A 27,906-nucleotide genomic window follows, 5' to 3' on the forward strand; every position below is an offset into this window, starting at 1 on the left:
AAGGAAATTAGTCCACTGAAAACAGTTTGATCTCGTGTTCCACTGTAAACATTTTCTGTAGGGCTGCTTTTTTTTCTTTTCATTTTTCATTTTCTTAAAAAGAGAGAGACAACAAAAATAGGTTTTGCATAATTCTCTGTGCTCGCATACTAAGATAGAAGTGGAAGACGCCGGCTGCAGTTTTCAGTAAACTACATTCCCTTTTGCAATTGACTTTGTCCTACTTTTCCAAAATAGGGCACTCTGCTGTAACACATGTACTTTGGCAGTTCTGATGGAACAAGCGCACTACAATTGACCTTTCTTTGTAATAACCATGTCCAGCTGGTTAAGGTGACCATTACCTAGGGATCTGAGAGCATGTTCTGATAGAGGAACGTTCAACTGATTGACTACTGCATCCAAATTCAGTCCCTGCTGCGCAGAAGCAGTAAGAGGAGGTTTCCGTTCAGCGTTTGTGAAAAGTGCCGTCGTATATTCGTTCTGGATGGATAAGTCGTAAGCTTTGATTTCTTAGATTACATTCAACCCTCACGTGGAGTCCGTTCCCTGGTGCGACAGCGAGCGAGAGGAGGCAGGATCAGTTTACAAAGTGCAGAAGGTGGGAGTGGCCGACAGGGATCAGAGGAGACGCTGGAGGCGGCGGGCAGTCGAGTGCTATTGGCTGCTTGCTCTGGCTCGTCAGTATGCCCGTGTGTCTCCGTGGAGGCAGCAGGATGCTGAGAAGGCAGAGGTGGAGCGGGGTGGGGGCGGGTCACGGGCGTGACATCACCTGCACTCGACGGCCACAGTGTTCTGCGTGGGGGAAGCTGAAGACGGGCTCATGCCCGTGTCGGACGAGCCTGACGACGTGGATGCTGTGGTGTGCGACACTGTTGATCAGAAATCAAAGGTCAATATCACAAAAGACCATTTATTATTAATAATTAGGGATGTAACGGTGTGAAATGATGGGTCTTCCGGGCAAAAAGTGTCATTTTTAAAATCCATTTAAAAAGTTTTGGGCCATTATGCTTTGGCACAGTATCTGTCAAACCAAAACCAAAACCAAAACCACACTATGGTTCAATTCCTTCATCAAGAAATTAGGAAAGTAGTACTGTAATTTCCCTACTGTAGTGTAAAGCACAAATAACACCTATGAAATAGTCATTTTTATTCATTTATTTTATAGTGCAATTGTTTTACAATATATGGCTATTACTGTCATAGCAATAACTATATAAAGTTATTATCATTATATTATATATATACTAATTGTTTGGCTTCCTAAAACACCAGTGTGAATGTAATTTAGATTGAGTCAGTATACCACAAATAAAAAGATGCTTGCGTCCCCTTTAAAGTTCAGGTACAAGTCAATTCACAGACTGACTCAAGTTTTCTTAGTTAAGAACATGGGTTGGAGCTCTTAAATTTGAACTCTCAAAGTGCTTTAAATAGAATAAGTTACCTCTAAAAAGTACAAAATGTTCATTTTTTTCCAAGTCTTCAATTTGCAGGGTTTGTACAGATACTGTAAAATGAAATTCCCGGACTTTCAAGGACTTGAAGCACTACTTTTTTGATTTTCAAGGACTTCAATCAGAGATCTCACTTATCGAACAATGTCTTCTATTTCAAATTCTAAAAAAAAAGAGAAATACATGAATAAAAATATACTAATAAATATACTTTTAAGGGATTTGTATTTGTGTATACTTTATTTTTTTCTTTGTTTTGTTTTTATAACTGTACTGCCTTAATGGTTTAATGTTTTCTACTTTAAAAAAAAAAAAAAAAAAAGATTTGCGCAATCGTTCCGAAACCTGAAACAAATGATTTGTGAACCCGCACTGCATTCCGATCGGAATCAAAAGATTTGAGATCCATAGTCTGAAGTTCCGATCTAAATCAAATGATTCACAATCTATGCTCTGAAGTCCTGATCTAAATAATGATTTGCAAGCCATCATTTTAGATCAGGACTCTGAGTGCGGACTGTAAATCATTTGATAAAGGGACTTAAAATCATTTATTGTGAATCACTTGATTTGAATCATTCAATTAGGGAAATGATTCACAAACGTGTTCTGATCCAAAATGAAATGATTTGCAATACACGCTCCGAAGTCCTGATCTGAATAAAATGATGTGATGCGCGATTTGCAAAGTCCAGAAAGGTACCAAGGCCATTGACAAAATAGTCCATGTAACATCAGTGGTTCAACCATAATTTTATGAAGCTATGAGAATACTTTTTGTGCACAAAAAAAAAACAAAAAAACAAAAACACTTTATTCAACGATTGTTCTCCTCCACGTCACTGTAGCGCCATTTTTGACAAAAAGTTCTCTCGTAGCTTCATAAAATTACAGTTGAACCACAAATCACTTTGTCGATGTTCTTGTTGCATTTCTGGACCTCGAACGTGGTATTGCTGTATATGGAGTGTCAGAAAGCTCTCAGATTTCATCAAAATATCTTATTTTGTGTTTCGAAGACGAATGAAGGTCTTACGGGTTTGGAACGACAGCGGGTGCGTAATTAATGACAGAATTTGAATTTTTGGGTGAACCATCCCTTTAAACGGAAAGATTAAAGTATCAAATGTTGAATGTGTCGCATTTGATCGCACAGTGCATTCCAATGAGGGGGGTCACAAACAGGACAGAAAACAGCTTATTTTAAATTATGATGTTATTTGACGTAAAAATCCTGATAACATAAGTGGACCTCAGAGAATAGTACAAAATAGTAATTAAAGGCAGATCATGACCCCTTTAAAGCCAAAATGTTACTAAGATTTGAACATGAGAAATGAAGAGGTTAATCAGACAGCCAAGAGAAGTGAAACATCACATGATATCAGTCAAGTTAGCGAAACCACTCTCTGGTATCATCATCTTTGCCTCTGTTGTTTCGCCATACTCTATTTGAAGTTCCGATCTAAATGAAATGATGTGATGCGCGATTTGCAGTCCCAATCTGAATCAAATGAATCGTGATACACGATACGCAGTCCTGATCTAAATCAAATGATTTGCGATATGCAATCCAATGGAGTGCTTCAAATGCTGGGGTTCTGCGACGCAAAACTGATTCAGAGTTTCGAGAAGCTTCACCCATCACTACGTACTTTTTAAAATCATTACAAGCTATGCTAAAATTCAAAAATGAATGGCTCTTTTAATTTGATCTGGTTTTTGCTAGTGAATCACTTAAAATGAACAATTAAAGTCACCAGTTTGAATCAATCAGAGCAGTTCCAGCATAAATTACTCAATTGATTCGGTTCATCTGTTCCTCTTTTCACGACTTCAGCCATGTTTACATGACACTGTCAGTACTACTACTTGCTTAGCTTGACTGTTTTCTTACATAAGCAAAAAAGGTATGATTTCTTTTTTAATTTAAATGAATTTTGTGTGAAAAAACAGGTGCTTGTTGACAACGTTAAACACTTATTTCATAGATGCATTGTCTTTCAATAACTCAAGCACTTTTCAAGTACCTCTTCAGAAATATTACTATTTTCAAGCGGTTTCCAGGCCTTTAATTTCAAAAATCAAATTCAAGTACTTCAAAGCACTTTAAGCATCTTGTACAAACCCTGCATTCGTCTTTTTAAATATGACAATAAATATCATATCATGGACTTCATATTGTGATATTATCGTATTGAGAGATTTTGAACCGTTACCCCCATCAATAATATTACGATGAAATACAAATTTACCTTCTCTTTCCTTCTTTTTTAACCTTTTCCGCCTCCTGTCGATGGAAGCCACCTCAGACTTTAGTGACATGTAGTACTTCCTGATTTCCTGTAGCTTGTCTTGCAAGAATGAAATCCGCTCAGCACTTGACATGTTGTCCAGCTCAGCTGTGAAAAACAAGCAGGAACCAGTCAGGACAGGATGTAAAAGTCTCCAAGAATTCATATGAGACTACAGACACTTCAGTTACAACTGCATGGATCCACTTCAGAGGAAATCTGGGTACAGTTAACAATTTCCCAAGCTTTAAAAAGAGCCAATGTATCATACATAATCCTATATATAAACCAGCCTCTGATGCATATCAAAAATTAATTAAATCAAATGCATATCAGAAATAACCAAAAGAAAAAAATAAGAGAAAGTACAGTCTGGATTTCATTAATTGACAACAAGGTCCTATCATGTTCAAAGTCCAGCAAGGTACCAAGACCATTGACAAAATAGTTCATGTGATATTAGTGGTTCAACCATAATTTTATGAAGCTATGAGAATACTTTGTGCACAAAAAAAAATAAAACAAAACAACAAAAACCCTTCATTCAACGATCTTCTCCTCCACATCACCCTAGCGCCATTTTGGACAAAAAGTTCTCTCGTAGCTTCATAAAATTACAGTTGAACCACAAATCACTTTGTCGATGTTCTTGTTGCATTTCTGGACCTCGAACATGGTATTGCTGTATATGGAGGGTCAGAAAGCTCTCAGATTTTATCAAAATATCTTATTTTGTGTTTCGAAGACGAATGAAGGTCTTACGAGTTTGGAACGACAAAGGGTGCGTAAATAATGACAGAATTAGAATTTTTGGGTGAACTACCCCTTTAAGCGGAAAGATTAAAGTATCAAATGTTGAATGTGTCGCATTTGATCGCACAGTGCATTCCAATGAGGGGGGTCACAAACAGGACAGAAAACAGCTTATTTTAAATTATGATGTTATTTGACGTAAAACTCTTGATAACATAAGTGGACCTCAGAGAATAGTACAAAATAGTAATAAAAGGCAGATCATGACCCCTTTAAAGCCAAAATGTTATAAAGATTTGAACATGAGAAATGAAGAGGTTAATCAGACAGCCAAGAGAAGTGAAACATCACATGACATCAGTCAAGTTAGCGAAACCACTCTCTGGTATCATCATCTTTGCCTCTGTTGTTTCTTCACCAACCTTTGATTAATCACATATATTCAATATTTACTGAAAAAAAAAAAAATCTGACATTACCCCTTTAATTATCCCTTTAAGTGGATCAAAGTATTAAATGTCGAATGTGCATGTATCTACTAAGTATGTGTTGTAAGAGGGGTGTCCAAACTCAGTCGTGGAGGGCCAGTGTCCTGCAGAGTTTAGCTACGAGTTGCCTCAACATACCTGCCTGGAAGTTTCTAGTATGCCTAGTAAGATTAGCTGATTCAGGTGATCCAGGACTGAGTCTGGAGACCCCTGTGTTACAACATCTGAAAACAGCAAAGCATGAGAAGCCACAACCAAAATGTGTCACATTAACTTTGGTAAAGTTTGCAAACTCACTCAGCTGGCAGGACCACTTATATGTGCGTGGGGAAGGGACGGATTGCTTCTCTTTGTGCTTGTCTTTCTCCATGTCTTTACTGTTGGGAGAAACCAGACCGGGCGACCGAGAAAGCTTCTGGCTCTTGGGTAGGCTGGAGTGCTTGACTGGGGTTAGCTTATTAGAGCTGTCCATGGTAGACAGGTCCTCACTGTCGCTACTGTGACCTGGAGATGTACAGACAGAGATTTTATCAGGTTTGACTCTAAGATAAAAAAACAAACAAAAAAAAAAAACAAACACTATCATATACAGTTAAAGCCATTATTGCTCACAAATAGAAATTAAAGCTAGAATGTTATTAAAATTCAAAAAAGTGAGAAATGAAGCAGAGGCTAATCAGACAGCCAAGAGAAGTGTAACATCACATGACATCAGTGAAGCTAGCGAAACCATTCTCTGGTATCATCATATTTGACTCGCTTCTTTTTTTCCACCAACCTTCGATTAATCACATATACTCAATATTTACTACAAAAAAAAAAAAAAAAAAAAAAAAAAACTTCCAGTATAAGCTTCCAGGATAGGAATCATAAGAAACAAGATCAAATGAAATAAAATAAAATTAATTCTTTAATATCAGTTTATAGCAAACAACTAACAGAAGTAGTAAACACTCATTTGGACAGCAATCCATAAATGCTTTCAAGGCTTTGAACTTGCATCAAAACACTCACCTGCTCCATTCTTTTCTGTTTTACATACAGCGCTTGAGCGTTTCTGGCTGCGTTTTTGCTTTTTGGCCGACGAGCCAGTAGTGCAATCCAATAACCTCTTCTGACCTGAAAATGCAGATTAATAGCAAAACAAACAACAAAAACTTAGAACTTAGGCAATCAAGCAGTCAAAAATATTTGCCATAAAAATAATACAGATCTAACGGCATGCACTGTATGAAGGTCCTAGATCACATATCACATAACTCACAACTTTCCAAACTGTTTTATGTAGTTTTTGTCTTCTGAAGTTTTTTGTGAATACACATTTCATTACCCAGGTATTTAGGAAGTTCACTTCCAGAACAAAAATTTATAGATAATTTAGTCAACCCCTTGTCATCCAAGATATTCATGCCTTTCTTTCTTCAGTCGTAAAGCCATGTATTTTGAGGGCTTTTCAAAGGGCTCTAAACGATCCCAGCTGAGGAAGAAGAGTCTTATTTAGCAAATCGAGCAGTTATTTTCTAACAAAAAAAAAAAAAAAAAAAAAGTACAATTTGTATCATTTTTAACCTCAGATGCTCATCTCATCTAGCTCTATGTGAACTCTGTGCATTCTGGTTTAAGTTAGGGTGAACAATTCCAAAATCATACAACATCACTGCAAAAGTACTGACCCAGTGTTTACAAAAAAAAAAAAAAAAAAAAAAAAAAAAAAAAAAAAAAAAGGGGGTGACATGAGGTAAAACAGCAATTTTGAAGTTGGAGGAGAAAATGAGATGGGAGATTTGACATACCCTAACTGTACTGAACCGGAATGCACAAAATTCACACAGAGCTAGACAAAACAAGCATTAGAGGTTAAAAAGGCTAAAAAGTACAGAGATTGTCCACTTTTTTTTTTTTTTTGGAAAATAACTGATTATTTCACTAGATAAGACCCTTTTTCCTTGGCTGGGATAGTGTAGAGCCCTTTGAAACTGCATTGAAACTGCATTTTTAACCTTCACTCTATTGAGCACCATTGAAGTCCACTATATGAAAATTTCTGGAATGTTTTCCTTAAAAAAAAAAAAAAAAAACTGAAAAAAGACAGACATGAATATCTTGGATGACATGGGGTGACTAGATTTTCAGGAAATTTTTATTCTGGAAATGGAGTAATCCTTTAAGACTTGCATGGCTTAATATGAAGGTGAGTAATTAAAAGAATTTTCATTTTTGGGTGAACTATTTCTTTAAGTGGAAAAAATAAAAGTATCAAATGTCAAACGTGCATCTGAACATCTTGATAACATAAGTGGACCTCAGAGAACAGTACAAAATAATAATAAAAGGCAGATCATGCCCACTTTAAAGCTAAATTTTACTAAGATTTGAACATGAGAAACGAAGAGGTTAATCAGACAGCCAAGAGAAGTGAAACATCACATGACATCAGTCAATTATGCGAAACCATTCTCTGGTATCATCATCTTTGCCTCTCTTCTTTTTTTCACATACCTTTGATTAATCATGTATATTCCACATTGACTGCAAATTTTTTTTTTTTTTTTTTTAACCACAACTCAACAAAAAAAAAAAAAAAATACTGATACGATGACCAAAACTACTGAAAGAGTTTACAGGTGGCGATGGATAAAAGTAAAGGCTTAAACCAAATGTCATACCAACGATTTCCCAACAAGTCTAAACACCTCTGGATATAGAGTAAAATTCACGCTGAGAAACTCCTTCAGTAGCTGCAGCATCATGACAAGCGTCAGCATGTTTACATCCTGCCAGGATGGCATCTAGTATTTCTTGTGTCTGCCATTTGTAAGCTTTTTCAGCTGTGGTTTATTAAATGCCTCAAAGACATCAGGGCTAAAGTGGAGAAAACAAAGATGCAGGTCTTTAGGAATTTTTCACAGGCATCTTTCCATTCTTTTCTCCTCTTCTTGTTGTTAGAAAAAGTGGTAAAAACTTACATTGCTTCTCGTTTCCCTTTGACTGAAAATTACAACCAAAAGCCACAAAACGTGGCATCGTATCAGTATTTTATTTTCTGAGTTGTGCTGCGGTAAAATTAGCAACAGGAAGTGCCAGTAGCTCACCGTGTGCAGCCATTTCATGTCATTGAAATAATGGCAACCCCCATAGTCCAAAATATGTATAAAGCAACACTGATTTTTTTTTTTTTAAATGATGAAAGTCTTACATGGGTTTTCTACTACATATTTCAGTAAGAGACTTGTATGAAGCCATACAAGTTTTAACAATTAGTTAATGGTGTTCCCCTTACTAAGGCCTATTGTTGATCATATCCATTATGCCAAAAGTCAAATAATTTTTTTTTCCAATTCAAAAGCTCTTTAAAACCAGGTTTGTCGTCAATAATATTATATAAATGTGCATCAAGCTTTAACCTACCTCTGTCCTTTCCATCTCGATCCTGTAGTGAGATGCTGGAATTGCTTGAACTTGCGCTAGCATCAAAGCTATGAGTTGACTCGCTCTCCCCGAGCCCCTCCTGTGATTCTGCCACACTGTCCACTTCGATGGTGGCATCGCTCTCACTCTTAGTGCTGTGAGATTCATCCGGGCTGGGGGCAGAGGACGGGGAAAACAGGCGTGGGGGTCCCACCGCAACCAGGACATGAGGAAGTTGGTTGGAAGGCTCTAGAGGCTGAGTTTTCTCTTCCTTCATCATCATCAGTAACTCTTCACCAGAGGGTCTGTCCTTGTCCTCTGGATCGTCAAGGTCCACTTCGTGGCAGACCAGCGCTTCGGGGCCTATTTGAGGCATCATTTCCTCATTTGCGGGCGTTGTTGAATCCTCCTGCTCTGGGCAAGGAGGTTCTACCCTGAGGTGCACCTCTCTGGTAAGAGCGGGCATCTCAGATTTCACCTCGATATCTTTACTGGGAGATGATAATGTTGGAGAGGGGAGTTCCTCTGGTTTCTGCACCACCTCGGCTTTCTTCTCAGGATCGGGTTTCTTCTCCAATGGTGGCGTTTTAACTGGAGAAAGCATTTTGGGTTCTTCTTTTCTCTCTAGGCGGATTTTCTTTTCCGGCGTTCGCTGTTCATTGGTTTTGCGTTTCACTGCATTGCTTCGCTCGGGCGGGCAGACTTCCTCTGTTGCAGAGTCTGTGTCTGAGCCTGGTGTCTCCACCGGCTTTATTCTCTCTACAGGACTGCTGTGTGGCGTTTCCTGGGATTTCTTCGCAGGTCGCGGAGGAGTGGAGGGTTCCTCTGTCTCGGTGTGATTAGCAGCGGCAGGTGTTTGCGTGGGAGTCTCTGATCCTGGTTCTTTCAAACGAGGCTTCTTCGCTCTCGGTTTTGGAGATCCGTCGTCAGACTCTACAGGGAGCAGGGATGTGTCTTCCTCGGGTTTGCTCTCGCTCTCCTTGAAGTTGGGCATCTCCTGAGGGCTGCTGGGAAGTTCAGGCTCAGTCTGCGCAGGTTCTGGCATTGTGCTCTCCTCTGAGGGATCCTCAGCTGCCTCTTCTGTCGCTGACAAGGGTGGATCGGTTGTCTCAGTCCATTCCAGCTTCTTCTCAGGAGATTCCTCGCACTCGCTATCATCCGAGGAGTTCCCTGAATCTAAAAACGTGAGTAAAAGGAAAAGAACATACAAAGTCAAATGAGCAAGAACGTTAATCATCAGGTATGATGCTTAAAACTAGTGATGCACAGATGTGTTGGACAATTAAAGCAATTATCTGTGTTTTCAAAGCCAACTGTTGAAAAACAGTCAACAGATCAGAACCATTTAAAATGGTGCGGGAAGAGCCACTGGACAAATCTCTTTGTTCAGCATGAGCTCACAGGTTTATATATCTAAGTCATAAACAAATTAATTTCCATATGACAGCTGGCTCTTTCATTTCACATTAAGAACTTGAGATAAAACACAAAGATGTTAAGGAACACAATGCTTTAAAATTCTTTTAAAGAGGTGTTTTATAGAAAACGGTGGAAAATAAGAACCATCAATCTATCAGTTTCTACGTATTGTTTTTATATCAGCTCAAAGCAATGTGAGCTGCTCTTACCATTAGATCCTCTATCTGAATCATACATCCCAGAAGTTCTTCTCGTTCGCCGACGAGGTGTAACTGTTCAGATATTTAAGAGGTAAGTGTTAAAGGAGGATACATTGTGGTAAAATGTGCACTTTTGAATACACTATTTGATGATTTAGATTAAAAACACATGCCAAATGCATAAATAAAAGTGTAACTTGCAGCAGTAATAACCCACCAAGCCAATAATTTGACTATAGAAACTAAAATCTTTATCATCACATGGCAAAAGGCCAGTTTCTGTAACTTTTATGACAGTAAGGCAGCAACAAAATAGCATCATGATGTTGTTACCACTCCAGTTAACAGTCCTGAACTTCAGCTGCAAGAGCACACAAGTTATACAGAGTTTTTGACAAGTTTAGACAAGCTTACCCTCTCCATTTGGCAGGGCAGTGGGATCTGTGGGCCGTGAGTTCTTGCTGCTGGACCGACCCTCACTGCTGGGGGTCTTGGACACGCTACGGGAGGTGTTGGGAGGGGTGGATTTAAGCGGAGGACGACCTCGCCGTATCCCTTGTTTGGCCTGTTTATCCTCCTCTTTTTCCTTTTCTCCATCTTCTTTATTCTATGGTGAAGGAGATCACGAAAAAAAAATTTCCCCAAGGTTCTCGAAAGATAAATCTTGTTTTTGTTTTTAAGACAGACTGTCACTCACCTTCACTTTTTTCTTTTGTTTCTCTTTGTTCCACCCTTATCGACAGGCCATATTATTCGATCTGCCTTGACCCATTCATCATATCTGTTACAGAGACAAAACAATCACTTGAATAATATTGTCATCATGCACAAGGTGAACAATAAATAACCCATTCAGTTTTCATGAACAATGGACATCCTGTCTAAGGAGGATGAAATCAGGCTAAAGATTTATTATAACACATGTGAAATTTGAAGCAGAGGTTAATCAGACAGCCAAGAGAAGTGTGACATCACATGACATCAGTCAAGCTAGCGAAACCATTCTCAGGTATCATCATATTTGACCTCATTTTAACAAGCCTTTATTTTCAAGCCTTCAACAAGCCATAATTGTCACGTGCATCTAGTCATTATTTACAGTTTATACTTCTTTCAAATTACAAGTAAATTAAACATTAAAAGGCAGTTACATCAACACCTCACCTCACATTCCAGCCGTAGTAATGCACCAGGTAAAGCACCTCTCCGTCATCCATCTCTGTGTTCTTGATGTTAGCTTCATAGATCTTCTGTGTCTTCCCCTTGCCGTATTTCACTTTGACTTTAGTGCCGGTCACAGAATGCTCAGAGTCCTCACAGCCATCATCTTCCTCCCTCTCATCTCTGCCAAATAAACACAAACAATTAGATTCTTCATCCACACAAAGAAATTTCAAGTACCATATCAGAAAACAGCACTTCTTTAGATAACAGCTGCTCTTTTGAACTTTCAAAATTGGTCAAAGAATCCTAAAAATGCATCGGTTTCCACAAACAACTGTCTTATGTACACTGATAAGTAATGTTACTTGAGCACTAAATAAGCATACTAAAATGATTTCTGAAGGATCATGTGCCACTGAAGCCTGGAGTAATGATGCTGAACATTCAGCTTTGCCATCACAGGAAATTACAACATTTTAAGCAAAACTGTCATACTATTATTGTGGTCACATGACAATATGAAACGATAGGTTTTCCGGGCAAAAAGTGTAGTTTTTAAAATATATTTAAACTATTATTCTAACATAAAAGGTCTTTAAAGTTATGTTTTGGGCCATTATGCTTTGGCACAGTATCTGTCAAACGAACTAAAAGCGAAAGCACAATATGGCTCAATCCCTTCATCAAGTCTATTTTCGCTGTGTATTTCAAAGCGAAGTGAGCACTTTGTTCAGGTGCCTCAGAATGGCTCAGTTCACAGTGAATGAATGCAGTGAACTCGTTTACTGCATGTGCAAGTTTAGCATGCGTTTAGGAACACAATGCCCACCAGCTAGTGTTGGGTGATATGCTCAATTTCCATATCGTCCTATGGTCAGCCTGTGAGATCTCCGATACACAACATTATCGTGCTAATTTATTTAATTATTCACTTAGTTTCATTAACGGAAAGTGAACCAACACCAGCATAAGGCTAAAAGCAGCCTAATGTTTTTAATATAACTTAATTTGTGTTTAACATGATAACAATTTAATAGAAACATTGTAAGTTACTAATACTTATGTTTCCTTAGTCACTTAAAAAGCAGCTACAGACAATGAGCAAAGAACATTAACATAATGACTAAGTTTATGAACTTTAAAAAAATACTCCCGATACCATAGGTGGATACAATAGTTGCATCACTGTATGATGAATAAATCTCTCTCTCTCTCTCTCCTTCGGCTTGCTCCCTTTTTATGAGGGGTCGCCACAGCGGAGTGATCGTACCCCTTATTTACACTGCACACGTCTGCGGCGCAAGGGGGGGGGGGTTGGCGTTCCCCCGAAAAAACGATACTATTGTCTATCGGCACAACCCTACCACCAGCTTTGCTTTATTTTCATGGCAGATGATTATAGCATTTCCCTATATTTGTAGTGGGATGCGTTTTTGTAAGCCTGTTTTCACTGAAGCAGGAGTTTTCTGTCAAAATAAAAGCTCTACTGCTGGTTCCGTCAAAATGAAAGCTTAAGTGTATATGAATTGCTGACAACTAGCAGTTTAAATGGGTAACGTTACTGCAGTCCAAATTCAAAACATCTTTCAAGTGTAGAAATTAGGAAAGTAGTATTGTAATTTTCCTACTGTAATGTAAAGCAAAAATAATATGCCAATGGAATATTCATTTTCCTTTTTTTTTTTTTTTTTTTTTTTTTTTTTTTTTTTATACAGTTTTTTTTTTTTGCCATTGTTTTACAAAATGACTGTCATAGGAATAACAATAACATAAAATTGTTTTTATTATATTCTAATTTGTTTGGCTTCCTAAAACATCAGTGTGAATCTAATTTAGACAGACAGTATATCACAAATAAAAAGAGGGCTGAGTCCCCTTTAAATTTCAGATACAAGTCAAATCTTTTTTTTCAAATCTTTAAGTTTTCTTAGTTAAGAACATGGGTTGGCACTCTTAATTTTGCACTCTCAAAGTGTTTTAGATACAAGAATTTAACTTTAAAACTTCAAAATGTACAAAATGTTCATTTTTCTGAAATTACTCATGACTCTCCTGTTTAAATGCAGAGATTAATCAGCCAGCCAAGGGAAGTGTAACATCACAAGAGATCAGTCATGTATGCGAAACAATTCTCTGGTATCATCATTTCTGTCTCTGCTAGAACAGGTTCAAATCCAAAATTTCAAGCCTAATCACATGCATGACAGTTCTCTTTTTTCAAAAGCCATTCAGTGTTTAAATGACATTTGATAGACATTACACTTACTGTACCATAAATCAGTTTACCAGGATCAGCAAGATGGTTAACGGATTAATCACAGAGGGTGACATACCGGTCCCTGAGTCTGGATCTCTCGCCATCGTCTTCCTCATCTTCATCATCATCCTGTTCTTCATCATCAGTATCTTTGTCAGACTCCTCAAGACGGCGGCTGCGACGTTTCCCGGGGGTCTCCCCATCAGATTTCTCCTTTTGCTCCTCTCCGCTGTTTTCTCCTCCACTTGTTTGTCCACGTGTCTCCTCCTTTTTCTTCTCCTCCTTTGGTTTCTCCTGCTTCACAGGCTCTTTGGCCTCTACTTTCACAGGGGTCACCGTGCACCGCCGTCGGCCCTGAGGAGTCACATGCACACAATGATATTTTAGCTAGTTTCTAACAAGAAAACTGAAGGGGGAAAAAATAAATGTGAAGCTTCCTACACAAAACCATTTATTTGAATATTCAAAGTCATGTCACATGTTCTATGAAGAGAAAATTTATGATAACCTACATTGTAGAACTAGTATAACCATTTAAATGCACTCACAATTAAAAGCCTTCCTTAACTTACTTAGTAAGCTACTGTTTAAAAACTTTAACATTCTGAAAGAATGGTTCAGTAAACATTTTAAATACAGTCTTATTTTGTAAACATGCATGAATATGAATGACATTTTAGAGAATCTTGTTTAACAGTCATGGTCACCATTCACTTTTGTGGAACAAGCAGCTGTCAAAAGACATGAAAGTGAGTTTTTATTTTCGGGTGAACTGCTCCTTTAAATGCAGGATGTTTTCTGGTTCAAAAACTCAAAACAACAGGCATGCCCTTTAAAATCAATCTAAAGTCAAAGAAGCGCATCAGACAGCCAAGAGAAGTGCATCATCCCATGACATCTGGTCATGAAAGCGAAACCATTCTCCAGTATCATCATGTGCATTTCCTCCATCTCATTGACGGACAAAAAACCCACTTGTAATATAAGTGTTTTTGCTCTGCAGCTGGCAGGTCATTGAGCATGAAAATCCCACATCCTGAGAGCAGCCCAAGAGAAAGACAGAAAGACACTCACCCTGGGCGAGCAGACATCTTTGCGTCCCTTTTCGCTCTCAGCATCTGACTCATCAGCGTCTGCTGCAGGTTTGTCCTCGCTAGTTCCAGGCTCCTCTGTAACCTGCTGCATCATCTCGTCTGTCTCTTCGCTCTCTTTTTTCACAGTCTTTACGCACTGCACTTCTGGCGGGCGGTCTGGCCGTGGCTCGTTGTGGTGCACCGTCCTGAACTGGATCTGAGCCGAGCGGCAGTACTCCTCAAATCCGTACAGGTACCTGAGGTTCAAGTCAAAAGGACGGGCAATGTTATATTTTAGCACTAAAAATTATTTTCAAAGTGTATATAAATATAGGCTACTCCAAATGTGACCCTGGACAACAAAACCAGTCATAAGGGTCAATCTTTTTTAAATTGAGATGTATATACATCATCTAAAAGATGAAAAAATAACCTTTCTATTGATGTATGGTTTGTTATGGTTTGTATCTAGGACAAAATTTGGCTGAGATGCAACTATTTAAAAATCTGTAAAAAAAAAAAAAAAAAATTAAAATTAAATTCTGAGAAAATCGCCTTTAAAGTTGTCCAAATGAAGTTCTTAGCAGTGCATTTTACTAATCAAAAGTTAACAAAATATCTTCATGGAACATGATCTATCCTAATGATTTTTGGCCTAAAAGAAAAATCAATAATTGTGACCAATACAGTGCATTTTTTGTATACTTAAAACTGGTTTTGTGGTCCAAGGTCACAAATGTGTTAATCAGGGGTTAATCAGACAGCCAAGAGAATTGTAGCATCACATGATATCAGTCAAGCTAGCGAAACCATTCTCTGGTATCATCATATTTGACCCCATTCCCTTTTAACAAGCCTTTAATTATCAGAAGAGCTGTGTTTATTTTTTATTTAACCATGAGTTAAAACGTGGAATTTAACACACCAGTTTTATACAAGTACCTTAGTAAAAGTGTAGTTGCATTATCTGAAATGTTTATTCGTATTACTGCATGCTCATCTGCCAGGGCTTCATTATAAAGTTTATTTACTGTAAACATGCTTTTTGTTCATTTGTTTACACTGAGGAATAGGTCAAAAGAACCGTCTGCTGAAGTCAAAAGCATCCCACAGATGCAATCCATAAACATCAAGTTGTAAATAACTCCAAATTTTCCTTTAACAGTGCAGCAAAAGTCACCTTTGAAAGTGGAAAACCGTCTCCTTTTGCCAACGACACGAAAAGAACACTGGCTGCTGAGTAAACAAATATAGTCCTGTACAGCAGGAATTGCGAGAGCATGCACTTACTTTCTGTAAGCTGTTTTTACATTGTACGAGGCAGCAGAGTTCAGAACCGGGATGCCGAGATCCATGTAGATCTGTTTCCAAATAGAGCCGCTTTCAATCTAAAAAACAAAATAAACCATCTCATTACACAAGTCTTTTTGATGACTAAAAGCGCCAATTCTTGCTGCACAGAGCTGGTAGTGTCATGCACATGTGTCAACCGCGCCCTGGGATCAGATAGCTTAGAGAAACATGACATCACTCGAACAAGCACAACCGTTTTCCCCAATTATCACCACTCCAAACTTCCAAATATAATTACCCTTAATAACATTCACAGAATATGCATTTAATAAACAAGCCATTTTTCAACTCAGTCCAGCTCTGTGAACTTCATAAATTCAATCAGCGGCCACTTTCGCTTCATATTTTTGGCAAGGTCTCACTTCCCACTTGCCGAGCACAATAAACAGATGGTGGGAACGCTAAGAACACTCACATTGTCACAGCCTCCGTGAATATGTACCAGTCGGAAGAGCTTGAAGAGGTTGAGATCCTTGTAGCCAAGAACTGGAGGTTTGTTAATTGGTGTCCCTGGAAGGAAAGCAAAGGTGCAGAGAAGCGTTAAACTCAAAATGTGCCCTGCAGAACTGGTCATGAGATTCTTCTATAGGGAAGGAGAAGAAAAAATAAAAATAAAAAATCATTTAACTTTTGAGGCCACACACTCACACGAAGACTACAAAAGACATCCACTATGATATACACCATGTAGCTGCCCCCATGAAGACTGTTAATCCCCATTTAATTTTTCCCATAGTGAAAGGCATTACCTCTGTCCTCCATAAACTTGTAAAGCTGCTGTAGAAAGTGGTCCCTTTCTTCTGGGTCTGGCTCATCATCAGGCTGTTTAAGAGAAAGCAAGTGCAACATATGAATTTGAAGTTCAGCAATTATAGATTACCATCTTTTTTAAAAACTCATAAGTCACATAACTAACAACAAAGTTCTCAGTCACATTTTTTTTTTTTAGGTCCAGTTCTCACTCAAACTCAATAATAGTTAGTAAGGAAGTTGTTAAGTTCAAGCATTAGGGACGTAGAATATGGTCACGCAGAATAGGTGCTTTACAAGTACTAACAAACAGCCAATGTGTTAATAATAGGCATGCTAACAAGTAACTAGTTAATAGTGAGAATTGTACACTATACTAAAGTGTTACCAAGTTTTCTTAGTACATATCTAATTGATCACTGACTGTTGATCATTTACCAAACTATTTTATTCTCTCTGTGACAGTTTTTCACAAAACACCCTGAAAAAACATGATTTTGACATGCAAATTAAACATCAAAAAGATCATTTGTATATAGAAAAGATATAATCCACTGCAAGCAGCAAATGGGAATTGTGAGGAATTTAACTACTCTCGACGTCTGGTTCCTTATTGATTCTATTAACAACACTTTCTATTTTAAGAGAATCAAACTTCAGCTTAAATAAATGCTTATTTACAGACTTTTAATGCATGGCATATACACTACCTGTCAAAAGTTTTCTTCTGCTCACCAAGCCTGCAATGTTATATTTTATCACTAAATATTATTTTCAACAAAGTGTAAATATAAAATATGGGCTTCTCCAAATGTGTCAATCAGAGGTTAATCAGACAGCCAAGAGAACTGTAACATCACATGACATCAGTGAAGTTAGCGAAACCATTCTCTGGTATCATCATATTGACCCCATTCTCATTCTCCCATTTTATTAGTATTACTCTTCTGCTCACCGAGCCAGCATTTATTTTATCCAAAGTACAGAAAAATTTGAAATATTTTACCATTTAAAATAACTGTTTTCTAGTTTGAACACATTTCACAATTTAATTCCTGTGATTTCAAAGCTGAATTTTTAGCATCAATACTCCAGTCACATGATCATTCAGAAATCATTCTAATACCGATTTGCTGCTTTTTTATTACGTTAAAAACAGCTATGCAGAATTTTTTCAGGTTTGTTTGAATAGAAAGTTCAGAAGAACAGCATTTATCTGAAATATAAATCTTTTGTTACATTATAAATGTTTTTTTATCATCACTTTAGATCAATTTAAAGAATCCTTGCTAGTAAAAAAATTATATAATTTTGTTTTCTAAATAAATAAACAAATAAATAAATAAATAAATAACAACAACAACAACAACAACAACAACAATAATAATAACATACTGACTCCAAGCTTTTGAATGGTATAGTGTATAATGTTACAAGAGCTTTTTATTTCACATAAATGCTGATCTTTAAGCACTCAACCGTTTTAAATATTGATAATAGTAATAATAATAAAAACATTTCTTGAACAGCAAATAAACATATTAGAATGATTCCTGAAGGATCATGTGACAGCGATTTAGCTTTGATCACAGGAATAAATTAAATTTTAAAATATATTCAAATAGAAAACATTTATTTTAAATAGTAAAAATATTTAAAAACTTGCTGTTTTTGCTGTACTGTGGATCAAATAAACACACAGTGAGCAGAAGAGACTTCTTTAAAGAACATTAAAAATTCTTTTTACATTAAAAAAAAAAAAAACTTTTGACTCGTAGTGTATTTGAACATAATTGGTCATATTTTACTTATTCAGCTTTTTTTTGTTTGTTTTTGTTACACAGAACATTATTTTTTTTTAAAAAAAGGTCTGTTTTGGTGTGCATCTGTAATTACATATTGGTCATAAGAACAACCAGTCAGTAAATGCACTAATTTACCTCTCACTAGCATTACATATACAACACCGAAGCAGTTGTCAGAGTTGGACGTGACTGAATGCGAGTGAGCCAGATTAAGTTATTAACCACTCCTACTGATTCATAAGTGTTTTTGATTTATCAAAAAGAACCAGCTCATAATAACCATCCATTTCTGAATGGGACTACTCACACCATGTTTGTGGCTGCACACATAAAATACAAGTGATGGAAAAATGACATTTTAAAGCATTTTAGTACATGCATCTTCCACAGTGCACAAACAAGAACTATAATGGCCAAGAAAAATATACTAAATATAAAAGATAACTCATGGAATATTAAGTTAAGCATAGGGGTGGTACTGCATTTTACATTCGTTGCAATAAATCTTGAAAACACTACTTGAAAAACCTGCATATCCTAATTTCTGCCTTTAGCATTAAAGTGAGGCATCTCTGTTGCAGAGGAAAGACAACTCAGCAAAAGTGCTTTGCTGAGTCAAACATCAGTTAGGCTGTATTTTTAATACATTCACAATAAAGCACATATCAGGATTTACAAAGCAATATGTTTAAACTATCAAATGCACTAATTTTCACACCAGGGACCAAAGAGGGCTTCCTTAAGACTGATTAGTCAGCAACCCACCGACGAGTCGATTTTAAAAATATGTAGTTTCATACATCCAAAGTTTAAACAGAATCCTAGCGCAGCTTTTCTCAAGACAAAACACATTAAAAAGAAAAGCAACCCATCAGTTCCAACAAATGTTTCCAGTTATCTTTTCACATGCTGGCCTTATAATTGTGCAACGTGCCCGACCTTCTCCACCGAGGAGAGAAGACTCTCTTTGAGATGAGCTCAGTCCCGCCCACCATCAGAACTGGCACACCTCCACTGGGCCAATCCCGCAGCCTTTTCACAACCAAAGGAACGAGCGGTTGCCATGGGAACGTGTCGGAAAACCAAGCAAATGGCCATTTGTCCAAACTCGGGGAGCAGGAAGAATGCGACATTGTTGTCCAGAGCCTGGGGGCTTTCCCACATGCTGAGACCATTCAGTGGGCTTAATCAAGGTGTACGAGAACATGAGATGTAAAGGGCCGCGGGAATGTCTTCACAAATCGACATAAATACCAACACTGGTTGCGAATGGCCTCGTATTGCTTCAGCACAGCTCTGGCAACCCTTTTAATCAGAGCAATCACTGCAAAACTACATGCCAATCACAGAGACCAAGAAACAAGGGTCCACGCAAGAGCATAAACTGAAACGCCTGAGTCAAAAAGGAGGAAAAAATAACCATAGCTCACAAGTTTGAAAGACAAGACCACAATTTTCCAACACCACCAATTTCTGCATACGTCAGTAGCAGACACCTAACAAATAAGTTTACCTTAAAATCTGTTTCAAAAGTTAAAGAAATAGAAGTGACTAGTAGTCTTACTACTTCTGGTTCTTGCTGCTTCTGCTCCTCCTCGCCCTCTTTGCCTTCACCATCCTCATCTTCGTCTTCTTCATCACTACTGGACGATTCAAGAATCTCGCTCAAGTCCACTTTCCAGTTGTCAGGGACCTCTCTGGCCTGTAGAAAGTGCTGTGCTGCTTCAAACCCTAGCAAGAGAGAAAAATCAGACTCTGACCTGGAAACATTCAAGTCAATAAAGGGTCAGCTGATCTTAGGTCTCGTACCTTTCCTGTTTGAGTACTCGGGTTTGGAAAGGGTGCCAATGTTTACTTCTTGAACATCTTTGCGTGACACTGTGTGACTGCAATACACAAACAGTGATAATTCGGAGAGGAAACAACAACTCTCATTATTAAAAAAAAAAAAAAAAAAAAAAAAAAAATCATATTATGTCAATATTAAAAATACTGTGAAACGGTTTAATGAGCAAAGCTAACAGATATGGAATAAACAAAAATGTCATTTGACCTCATGGTGGTCTTGAAATGTCAAAGATACTTTTCAGTGTTACTCACAATTTGGAATCTGCAAATGATCGCACTAAACATTGGTCCTTTTTGACAGTTAGGTCATCATTGCAGCTTGGAGATATCACCTTGAAAGAGGAAGAAAATATTAATGCTCTTCAAAAAAAAAAAAGGGGGAAAATAGTAAACCTTTACCAGTATAGGAGTAATGTAATAAGTTGTTGTTAGAACTGAAAGTCTTGAGTCTGAAAAAATCTATTCTGTTTGCAACATCTTTTTCAATTAAAAGGTTCAATTCATAACCTTTGCAACCACCAATAGAGTTGGGTACCGTTCACATTTTAACCAGTATGATACCCGTATTGGTACTGAAATTCTTTTTTCAGTACCTTACTCTCAGTTGTGTAATAACAAAACCATTTATTTCAGTGGAAAAATAAAATATTTGAACATTTTGAAAGGGCCCTACAGTCATCTTTCTTTTTTTTCAAGTCCTTGTGTTTTAATGTTTCTGATAATCAAATGAAGGCATTAAACATTCAGTTATTTTTAATCAAATTAATATTATACCTTTTTAATTTGGGGCAAACAAATAAATTAAAACATGGAAAAAAAAAAATTGTGTGAATATTCCTTTTAAAAAGTTAATAATAATAATAATAGTATTTTTTTCTACAATTAATTTATTTAAATTTGAAAATGAAAATGTAATATGTAAAGACGTACATTATACTGGACAAATGTAATACATGAGTAATACATTTCTATTACATGTGAAACTGTACTTTTATTTTGACAGGTTGACAAGTTTGTGTGTACACGGTAAATGAAACGGTAAAATTCTCAGTTAGTGAATCTCACAGCGGCTGGAGATTAAGTTCATGTGTTCATGTCATCATACAGACGCAGAGGCCGATAATCACTGCTAGCGTCACGTGTGCTTCACTTTGTGTAGTAAACAAAAATGTGTCACCAGAAACAGAACATGCAGGATTCATATTTAAAAAAATCTTTTCGCATTTTAATATTCACAAACACTAGTCCATGTCATGATTCGAATTAAGTAACAGATCTACTTTTGATTTATTCATCTAAAGATTCCGTGGCATTCCACACTAGAGTAAATTACATTTTTATGAATAGACACGATCCCGTCCACATTTTTGCAGAAACCATATGGCCCTAGAAAACCACACTTCAAAAACATTTTGGTTTGCCCTGTGTGTTGTGTTTGAACAAGTTGCAGGGGTGACATCCCGTCACAGGGTCTCGCTCTCTCTCTCTGTAACGTATGCGCCCAGATGATTTCTCATGTACCGAAATTTGCACCGATTGATTTAACGTGAATCAGTACTCGGTAAAACCAGCGCAATTCGGCTGCTACCCTTAAAAATACAGAGTTCAGTACCCAACCCTAACTTCCAGAGTGTATCCATCTATATTGTTTAAAAATATTCTCACGCTCCAAACCAGTATATACATTTTTTTTTTGTTCAACCTATTGTCAAGAGTACAGTTTTTCCCATACAACAGCTTTAGACACTTTAAGATTAGTGTACAACTTTCAGTCTGTTCCCCAAACAAAGCAAGCCCATAACTTCAGAGAACTACTCTCTCAGCCATAGAGACTATGTTTATGTTGATTTGATGGTCCTACAGCCTCTTACTATGAACTGCTTCTGTATGGAAAAGCTGTGCAAAGATTTTGAGAAATATTCTTTTTGTGTTCCAAGTTAAAAAAGCATACAGGCTTGAACAGTATGAAGGGGAGTCAATAATGACCATTTTCAGAAATGTAGCTTGTTCAACCTTAAAATAAACTTATGAGACTGTAAATGAATCAAGGACTCACCAGGACATAGTGCCAGGAATCACTATCGGAGCTACTCTGTACGCAGGCAACTTTGCCCAAAAGATCATCATTAAGCCTCCTCCTGTCATCGTCGTCATCTTCACTCGATGAAGACTCCTTTTCATCTTCTGCACTGCAATGCATCAAACAAAGCACTAACACTTGAAACATGCTCCTTTTTCATAATAAAACACTGATCAGAAAAGCTCAACTGTATTTTTGCATATAGGAAAATAAATGGAAATCGAAAAATACTGTTGCTAAAATAGTTTGTTTTAGCTCAGGACCCAACTAGGAATCAGGATATTATTCTCTCTTTAACTCTAAGCATGTTATTTGTTATTCATAAAGACCTACCTGTAACAATTTGCGAACACAACAAAACTGAAGTGTACTTTAGCTCAGTATGAATTATGTTGTTGCACTCAGACATCAGAGCTTTATACATCATTTACATATATACATCTTTAAGGTACATTAGCAACAGCCTGTTAAATATAATGCACATAAAGTGGGATAATTATCATATAAAATAAAGTTAGAACTGTTCTGATGCACTGTGAGGAATATGACTTATTTAACAAATAATAACAGTCATATACATTTGCAACAAAGATAGATAGCACAAAGAGGAAAGGACCGTAAATACTCACACTGCCTGAGAAGACCTTCTACCTCGATTTGTCTTCTTTCCAATGACTGGAGTGCCAAAGTGCTCTGGGTTAGTCAGGGGCAGTTGGTCCAAAGTCTGTTATAGAGAGAAACAGGCAGAAAAAAATATATATATATTAAGAAAAGAAAAGGTAGAGGAGAACTGAGATGAGTGTTAACCACAAGACACATGATGCAGGCAACACCTCACAACTCACCTCACTCTCTGCAAAATGTCTTTCACCTTTAAGACACAGTGAAGTTCTTCTAAGGGTTTTCTCATCTCCGTCATCAAAAACTGCAATGGGGGGAAAAATGTTGAAATATTAATTGCAAGTTTAGTTTACAGAAAATCAATTACAGGGCCTGAGAGTTGTCCAATAGGAGCAACTCATGGGCAATTTAGTCAGCTATGTCTGTACGTACCCACAGTGTACCAGCTGGCATCTGTAAGTTTGCTGATGACAGCTTCGCTAAGTCTACCCTCTGGGCTCTTGACTTCCACTGTTGAGCCAACCTGAGACCACAGATACATAACATTATGACTTTTCACACAATAAATTCGTCACACATATAGATAGCAATTTAAATAGTATTCAGTTAAAAAAAAATATTTGCTGTCAAAAGCTAAAATATAAAGCACCTTTGCCTTATAACTAAGAAAGTGCACAAGGTGCTGAGTTTATTTAAACAATAATCCAGCCATAACTGTGAATACTTATTTATACTCTAAATTAACATGTTAAGTTCCAAATTAGAGAGAGAAAAAAATTAGCTTTGGCCAATAAACAAAAGTAATTGCCATTCTAACATAATACATGATTTTAATCACATTGTAAGAAAAACTGAAACAAGCTCATCTTGTATACATGACCCTGGACCACAAAATTGCTATATATTGAATTGCTATAAAATTGAAATATATCCGTGATACTTACTACTGCTTTTGTGGTCCAATGGTCACATATAAGGTCTGATTGACACAATGTCGTACAGTGTTGATCAATTATGTGAGTGAAAAAACTAAAGTTTTGGCCAGTAAGAAAAACTTACAGCCAGTTAATTCAGTATTAACAGGTATGAACAAGAAAAACTTACAGCCAGTTAATTCAGTAATAACAGGTATGAAAGAAAGTTCAGTTTGAACATGGCTACAACTTTGAAGTATCTTCTTATAAGTGTTGCATGAGTAAGAAATAACCAGAAGCTTTATATCAAGCATTATAAAGTGTCCAAAAAGTCTCTCTTACCCTTAAGGGTCCTTTGACTTGGTCATCTTGGACGACTTGTGAGGTGCTGTCTCCTTTAAGCACAACCTGCCAACAAAATGACAAAAAATATAGAAAACGATCACCAAAGCATGACGGTGAGAACGACACGGATGGGAAGACAGTAGCAGTATGGTTCAGTGAAGGTGAAGTAATCTGGTTGTGTAACAGACGCTGTGTTCTTCATGATCTCTCAAACAAGCTTCTTAGTGAGTGCCTATGTACACAGTCAAGAGCAACTACTTAGAATCGCCTTGCAGTCAAACTTAAGAATGTGCAACACAAACTTCAGGGCACGTGTCGCTCCGTTTTACCCAAGGCTGTCACGTTTAAAAAAAAAAAAAAAGAAACACCACCAAACCAACAAAACATTGATGACGTACAACGAGGTCTTGCAAAAACAGAAGTGTGTAGATTAACTTTAAAACAACACACTTATGATTGGTAGGTGCTGAGCCAAATTAAGCCATTTGTAAGCTTATTGTTCATTTTCACAACATAAGAGTTTTCATCTTACTAGCTACTCTATATAGAAAGATGGATGATTTGTACAGATGATTCTCGAATGGTCTGCAGAGCAAGATCTGCTTCACAAAGCAGGATCATCACCTTCTGGTTTTCTTTTGTGGGCCTGCTGTGTTACTAAATCTTGCAGTGCGAAGTGCATCTAACACTTCTGCATTAAAGGAACACAACCCATTTATAATAACAAATCGGTGCATTGTCACCAGCAGAAAATTACACTTTTGTTTATCTTCTATGTCATCTGACACTGGCTTGACACATAAGATGCACAGCTACATGTGTACTCTGAACTTATAATACTGCACACCTTTTCTTTTTTTTTTTTAAACCTACACAGAAAGCTACGATGACTGACAATGCACATTTTAAGAAGTATTTAACTGGACAAAGTTTAGAATGTGCAATATATACTATATGGCAAATTTTAACCGTTTGACGCTTATACTGTTTTATCGACCAGTGATATAAATTTGGGTATATAGTACACAACTTTATCCACCTGTACATATACTCACATATAATGATATATGTGACCCTGGACCACAAAACCAGTCACAAGTAGCAAAAATAATTAGGACATTATTTAAAGATCATGTTCCATGAAGATATTTTGCAAACTTCCTACTGTAAATATCAGAACTTAATTTTTGATTAGTAATATGCATTCCTAAGAACTTGATTTGGACAACTTCAAAAGTGATTTTCTCAGTATTTAGATTTTTTGCACCCTCTGATTTCAGATTTTCAAATAGTTTTATCTCAGCCAAATACTGTCCTATCCTAACAAACCATACATCAATGGAAAGTTTATTTGTTGATGTATAAATCTTATTTCTAAAAACTGATCTTTCGACTGGTTTTGTGGTCCAGGGTCACATATAGTATTTTGTAAATCTCAACTACTTAATTGTTTAAATCACAAAATGTAAACTTTATTGTTGCTCAGCGATATATTAAAGATGACTGATAGCTGACAGTGCACGTCAAGAACTATTTAAAAGTTTCAAAGCGATTTATACTATATAGCAAATCTTAACTGCAGCATAATATTAAATACATTATCACCGAGCTACAGACATTACAATCATGATTTGTTGTAAAGCTGCTTTAAAACAAGGTGTATTGTGAAAAGCACTATATCAATAAAATTTAGACACAGATAGACTTACCTTAACTTTCACCATGCGTTTAACAGTCTTGATTTTTGCCTCACAGAAGGCACCACGGTACTTCGCACTCACATCCGTCCCGACAGTCAGGTAGGCAGGTTCATCTGCTACCTGTGGACAGTGTAAATATTATTAAGGTGCATAGACAAATTCATACCAATAAATGCTCTTTGCATAGTTATGAAAAGCAGGAATAGTTTAAAAAGTAACAGCACTCAAGTAATATGGAAATGACTGTTTTGGTTATTCTTAAAGCACTTATACAGTCTGACTACTTCAATCATTGAACTACTGAGCTTTTCTGATCACAATTTCTATAAAAACCCCATGCATATGGGATTCATTCATTTAAGTGTTTTATTCCAGATGCTTGTTGGGCTTCATTTGGGGAGGCGTCGCCTATCAGAACTGCAGAGGATCACAGACTCACCTTCATCTTGATGGCTATTTGAGGGAGTCCAGCTCGATTGGTTTTGACTGCTGAAACAGAACAACACACATGCATAAAGAAACAGAGTCACGATCTGGCGCCATGTGCTAAAAAACGTGTCATATGTATACGTGTGAAGGATTTGACAGCACAACACAAATACACACAACAGAGAAAATGCTAAAGCAGCTAACGCGGCTAGCCACTTCTCGCCCTCCTCCCTTCAAAATGATCAAATAAACAAGACCAACCCCTCAAAACACAGCTTTAACTGCCTCACCGTGACTTTACCTCCAATCCGAGCCACTTACGATGTCTTGATGGTGTAAAAACAAAGCACGGAGTCACTGAAGGAAAACATAACCCCTTCAAACCCTGCGTGTTTCCTTCCCGCTTCACTCACTGTGTGTGTGTGTGTGTGTGTGTGCGAGTGTGAGTGTGTGTGTCACGTCGCCATCATAGCTCACACACCGTCCTGCACCATGTCAGCCCCTCCACCATCCACTAACCCCACATTTCCCTCACTTAACACTGTATTTGCCAAAGTATTGAGTTCGAAGAACGGCAAACTGACAGTTATGATGGTTACTGACGCCTGTCAATCAAATTGTGACGGTTAAGCTAAATATAGTGAAGCTGTTATGGCGATTTAAACTGTTCGTCGGGTTAGTTCCGCAACATTATGTGAGGCGACTTTTCCCTTCAGACTGAGTTACAAGTTTTTGGCTATAAACTGTTCGGTTTTGAGTGGTTAGTTTAAGCAAAAGTCGTCGGGTAAATCCCGGATCCTGTGAGAAAACAAGCCGACTAGCTGTGACTAGGCTCTGCCATTCAATTTTTTTCTCTTCGTCGCCTAAATACCTTCGCTGGAAACCACGGGAAAACGACAAATATGACTGGAACGCTTTCAGACTAGCGAGTTTTAATAAGACGGATGTGAGCACACCGGTTTAACTACGCGAAATCGGTGTTTGAATGTTGTGTGGAAATATATATGTGTACTTACATGCTCCTATATGACTGCTTCAGCTCAGCATTCGACTAGGTTGCAAAGGCATAGACGAAATAACAAGCTGTTGAGCTGAGGTTGTGTTTCTCGGACCCCTATTGGCTGCCGGACCCACTGTGGGCAAATTCAGAGCATTGCGATTGGCTCCCCGCTAAGCAAAATTCTATTGGCTAGACTGAAGCGCGTAACCTGATTGCTGAGTACAAAAGCGGCGCTGCGAATTGCGCTTTCTCATTGGTGTTCTCTGATTCTCGCTCTGCGCGAATACAACAAATCCATCCTGGTCTCCGATTGGCTGCATGTTTCCTGTTCTGCGTTCTCCACCTTTCTGATTGGTCAAATTGATTCCGAAGCGTCCCGACGGCGAAGCCCATTGGCTGGAGGGATGTATGGGAACGGATCTTCGTTTCAGAGGGAAAGCCTCTGCTCAGTCTGCGCATGTCGAACCGAAGAGAACATTCGCCATTTTGTACCCAACGTAATTATTTTCGCATTCTGGACTCGGAGCCCGTGAGATTTCGCG

General features: G+C 37.5%; 1 protein-coding gene and 9 non-coding genes across 10 annotated transcripts; all 10 read right to left on the reverse strand.

Annotated features, from left to right (window-relative positions):
• Positions 1-92: 92 nt before the first annotated feature.
• On the reverse strand, positions 93-27,823 carry arid4a (AT rich interactive domain 4A (RBP1-like)). Its single transcript, XM_051133279.1, is given in 26 exon segments — positions 93-872; positions 3,719-3,865; positions 5,296-5,502; positions 6,013-6,117; positions 8,407-9,582; positions 10,035-10,097; positions 10,440-10,632; positions 10,713-10,806; positions 11,190-11,369; positions 13,523-13,800; positions 14,521-14,776; positions 15,810-15,907; positions 16,288-16,382; positions 16,622-16,694; positions 19,992-20,158; positions 20,237-20,313; positions 20,528-20,607; positions 22,332-22,464; positions 22,985-23,079; positions 23,201-23,280; positions 23,409-23,499; positions 24,233-24,298; positions 25,945-26,055; positions 26,375-26,424; positions 26,846-26,943; positions 27,573-27,823. Coding segments are annotated over 26 exon segments (4,368 nt in total). The 3' UTR covers positions 93-768.
• Positions 2,809-2,890, reverse strand: LOC127180282 (small nucleolar RNA SNORD53/SNORD92). Its single transcript, XR_007829619.1, has one exon. It is a non-coding gene; the product is annotated as a small nucleolar RNA SNORD53/SNORD92 (small nucleolar RNA).
• On the reverse strand, positions 4,829-4,910 carry LOC127180284 (small nucleolar RNA SNORD53/SNORD92). Its single transcript, XR_007829621.1, has one exon. It is a non-coding gene; the product is annotated as a small nucleolar RNA SNORD53/SNORD92 (small nucleolar RNA).
• LOC127180278 (small nucleolar RNA SNORD53/SNORD92) lies at positions 5,671-5,752 on the reverse strand. The gene has a single exon (XR_007829615.1). It is a non-coding gene; the product is annotated as a small nucleolar RNA SNORD53/SNORD92 (small nucleolar RNA).
• LOC127180283 (small nucleolar RNA SNORD53/SNORD92) lies at positions 7,393-7,474 on the reverse strand. Its single transcript, XR_007829620.1, has one exon. It is a non-coding gene; the product is annotated as a small nucleolar RNA SNORD53/SNORD92 (small nucleolar RNA).
• Positions 10,968-11,049, reverse strand: LOC127180279 (small nucleolar RNA SNORD53/SNORD92). The gene has a single exon (XR_007829616.1). It is a non-coding gene; the product is annotated as a small nucleolar RNA SNORD53/SNORD92 (small nucleolar RNA).
• Positions 13,259-13,340, reverse strand: LOC127180286 (small nucleolar RNA SNORD53/SNORD92). Its single transcript, XR_007829623.1, has one exon. It is a non-coding gene; the product is annotated as a small nucleolar RNA SNORD53/SNORD92 (small nucleolar RNA).
• LOC127180285 (small nucleolar RNA SNORD53/SNORD92) lies at positions 14,305-14,387 on the reverse strand. Its single transcript, XR_007829622.1, has one exon. It is a non-coding gene; the product is annotated as a small nucleolar RNA SNORD53/SNORD92 (small nucleolar RNA).
• On the reverse strand, positions 15,272-15,353 carry LOC127180281 (small nucleolar RNA SNORD53/SNORD92). The gene has a single exon (XR_007829618.1). It is a non-coding gene; the product is annotated as a small nucleolar RNA SNORD53/SNORD92 (small nucleolar RNA).
• LOC127180280 (small nucleolar RNA SNORD53/SNORD92) lies at positions 17,450-17,531 on the reverse strand. The gene has a single exon (XR_007829617.1). It is a non-coding gene; the product is annotated as a small nucleolar RNA SNORD53/SNORD92 (small nucleolar RNA).
• Positions 27,824-27,906: the final 83 nt, after the last annotated feature.

The sequence above is a fragment of the Labeo rohita genome, chromosome 17, assembly GCF_022985175.1.
Source record: "Labeo rohita strain BAU-BD-2019 chromosome 17, IGBB_LRoh.1.0, whole genome shotgun sequence".
NCBI classification, from domain to species: domain Eukaryota; kingdom Metazoa; phylum Chordata; class Actinopteri; order Cypriniformes; family Cyprinidae; genus Labeo; species Labeo rohita.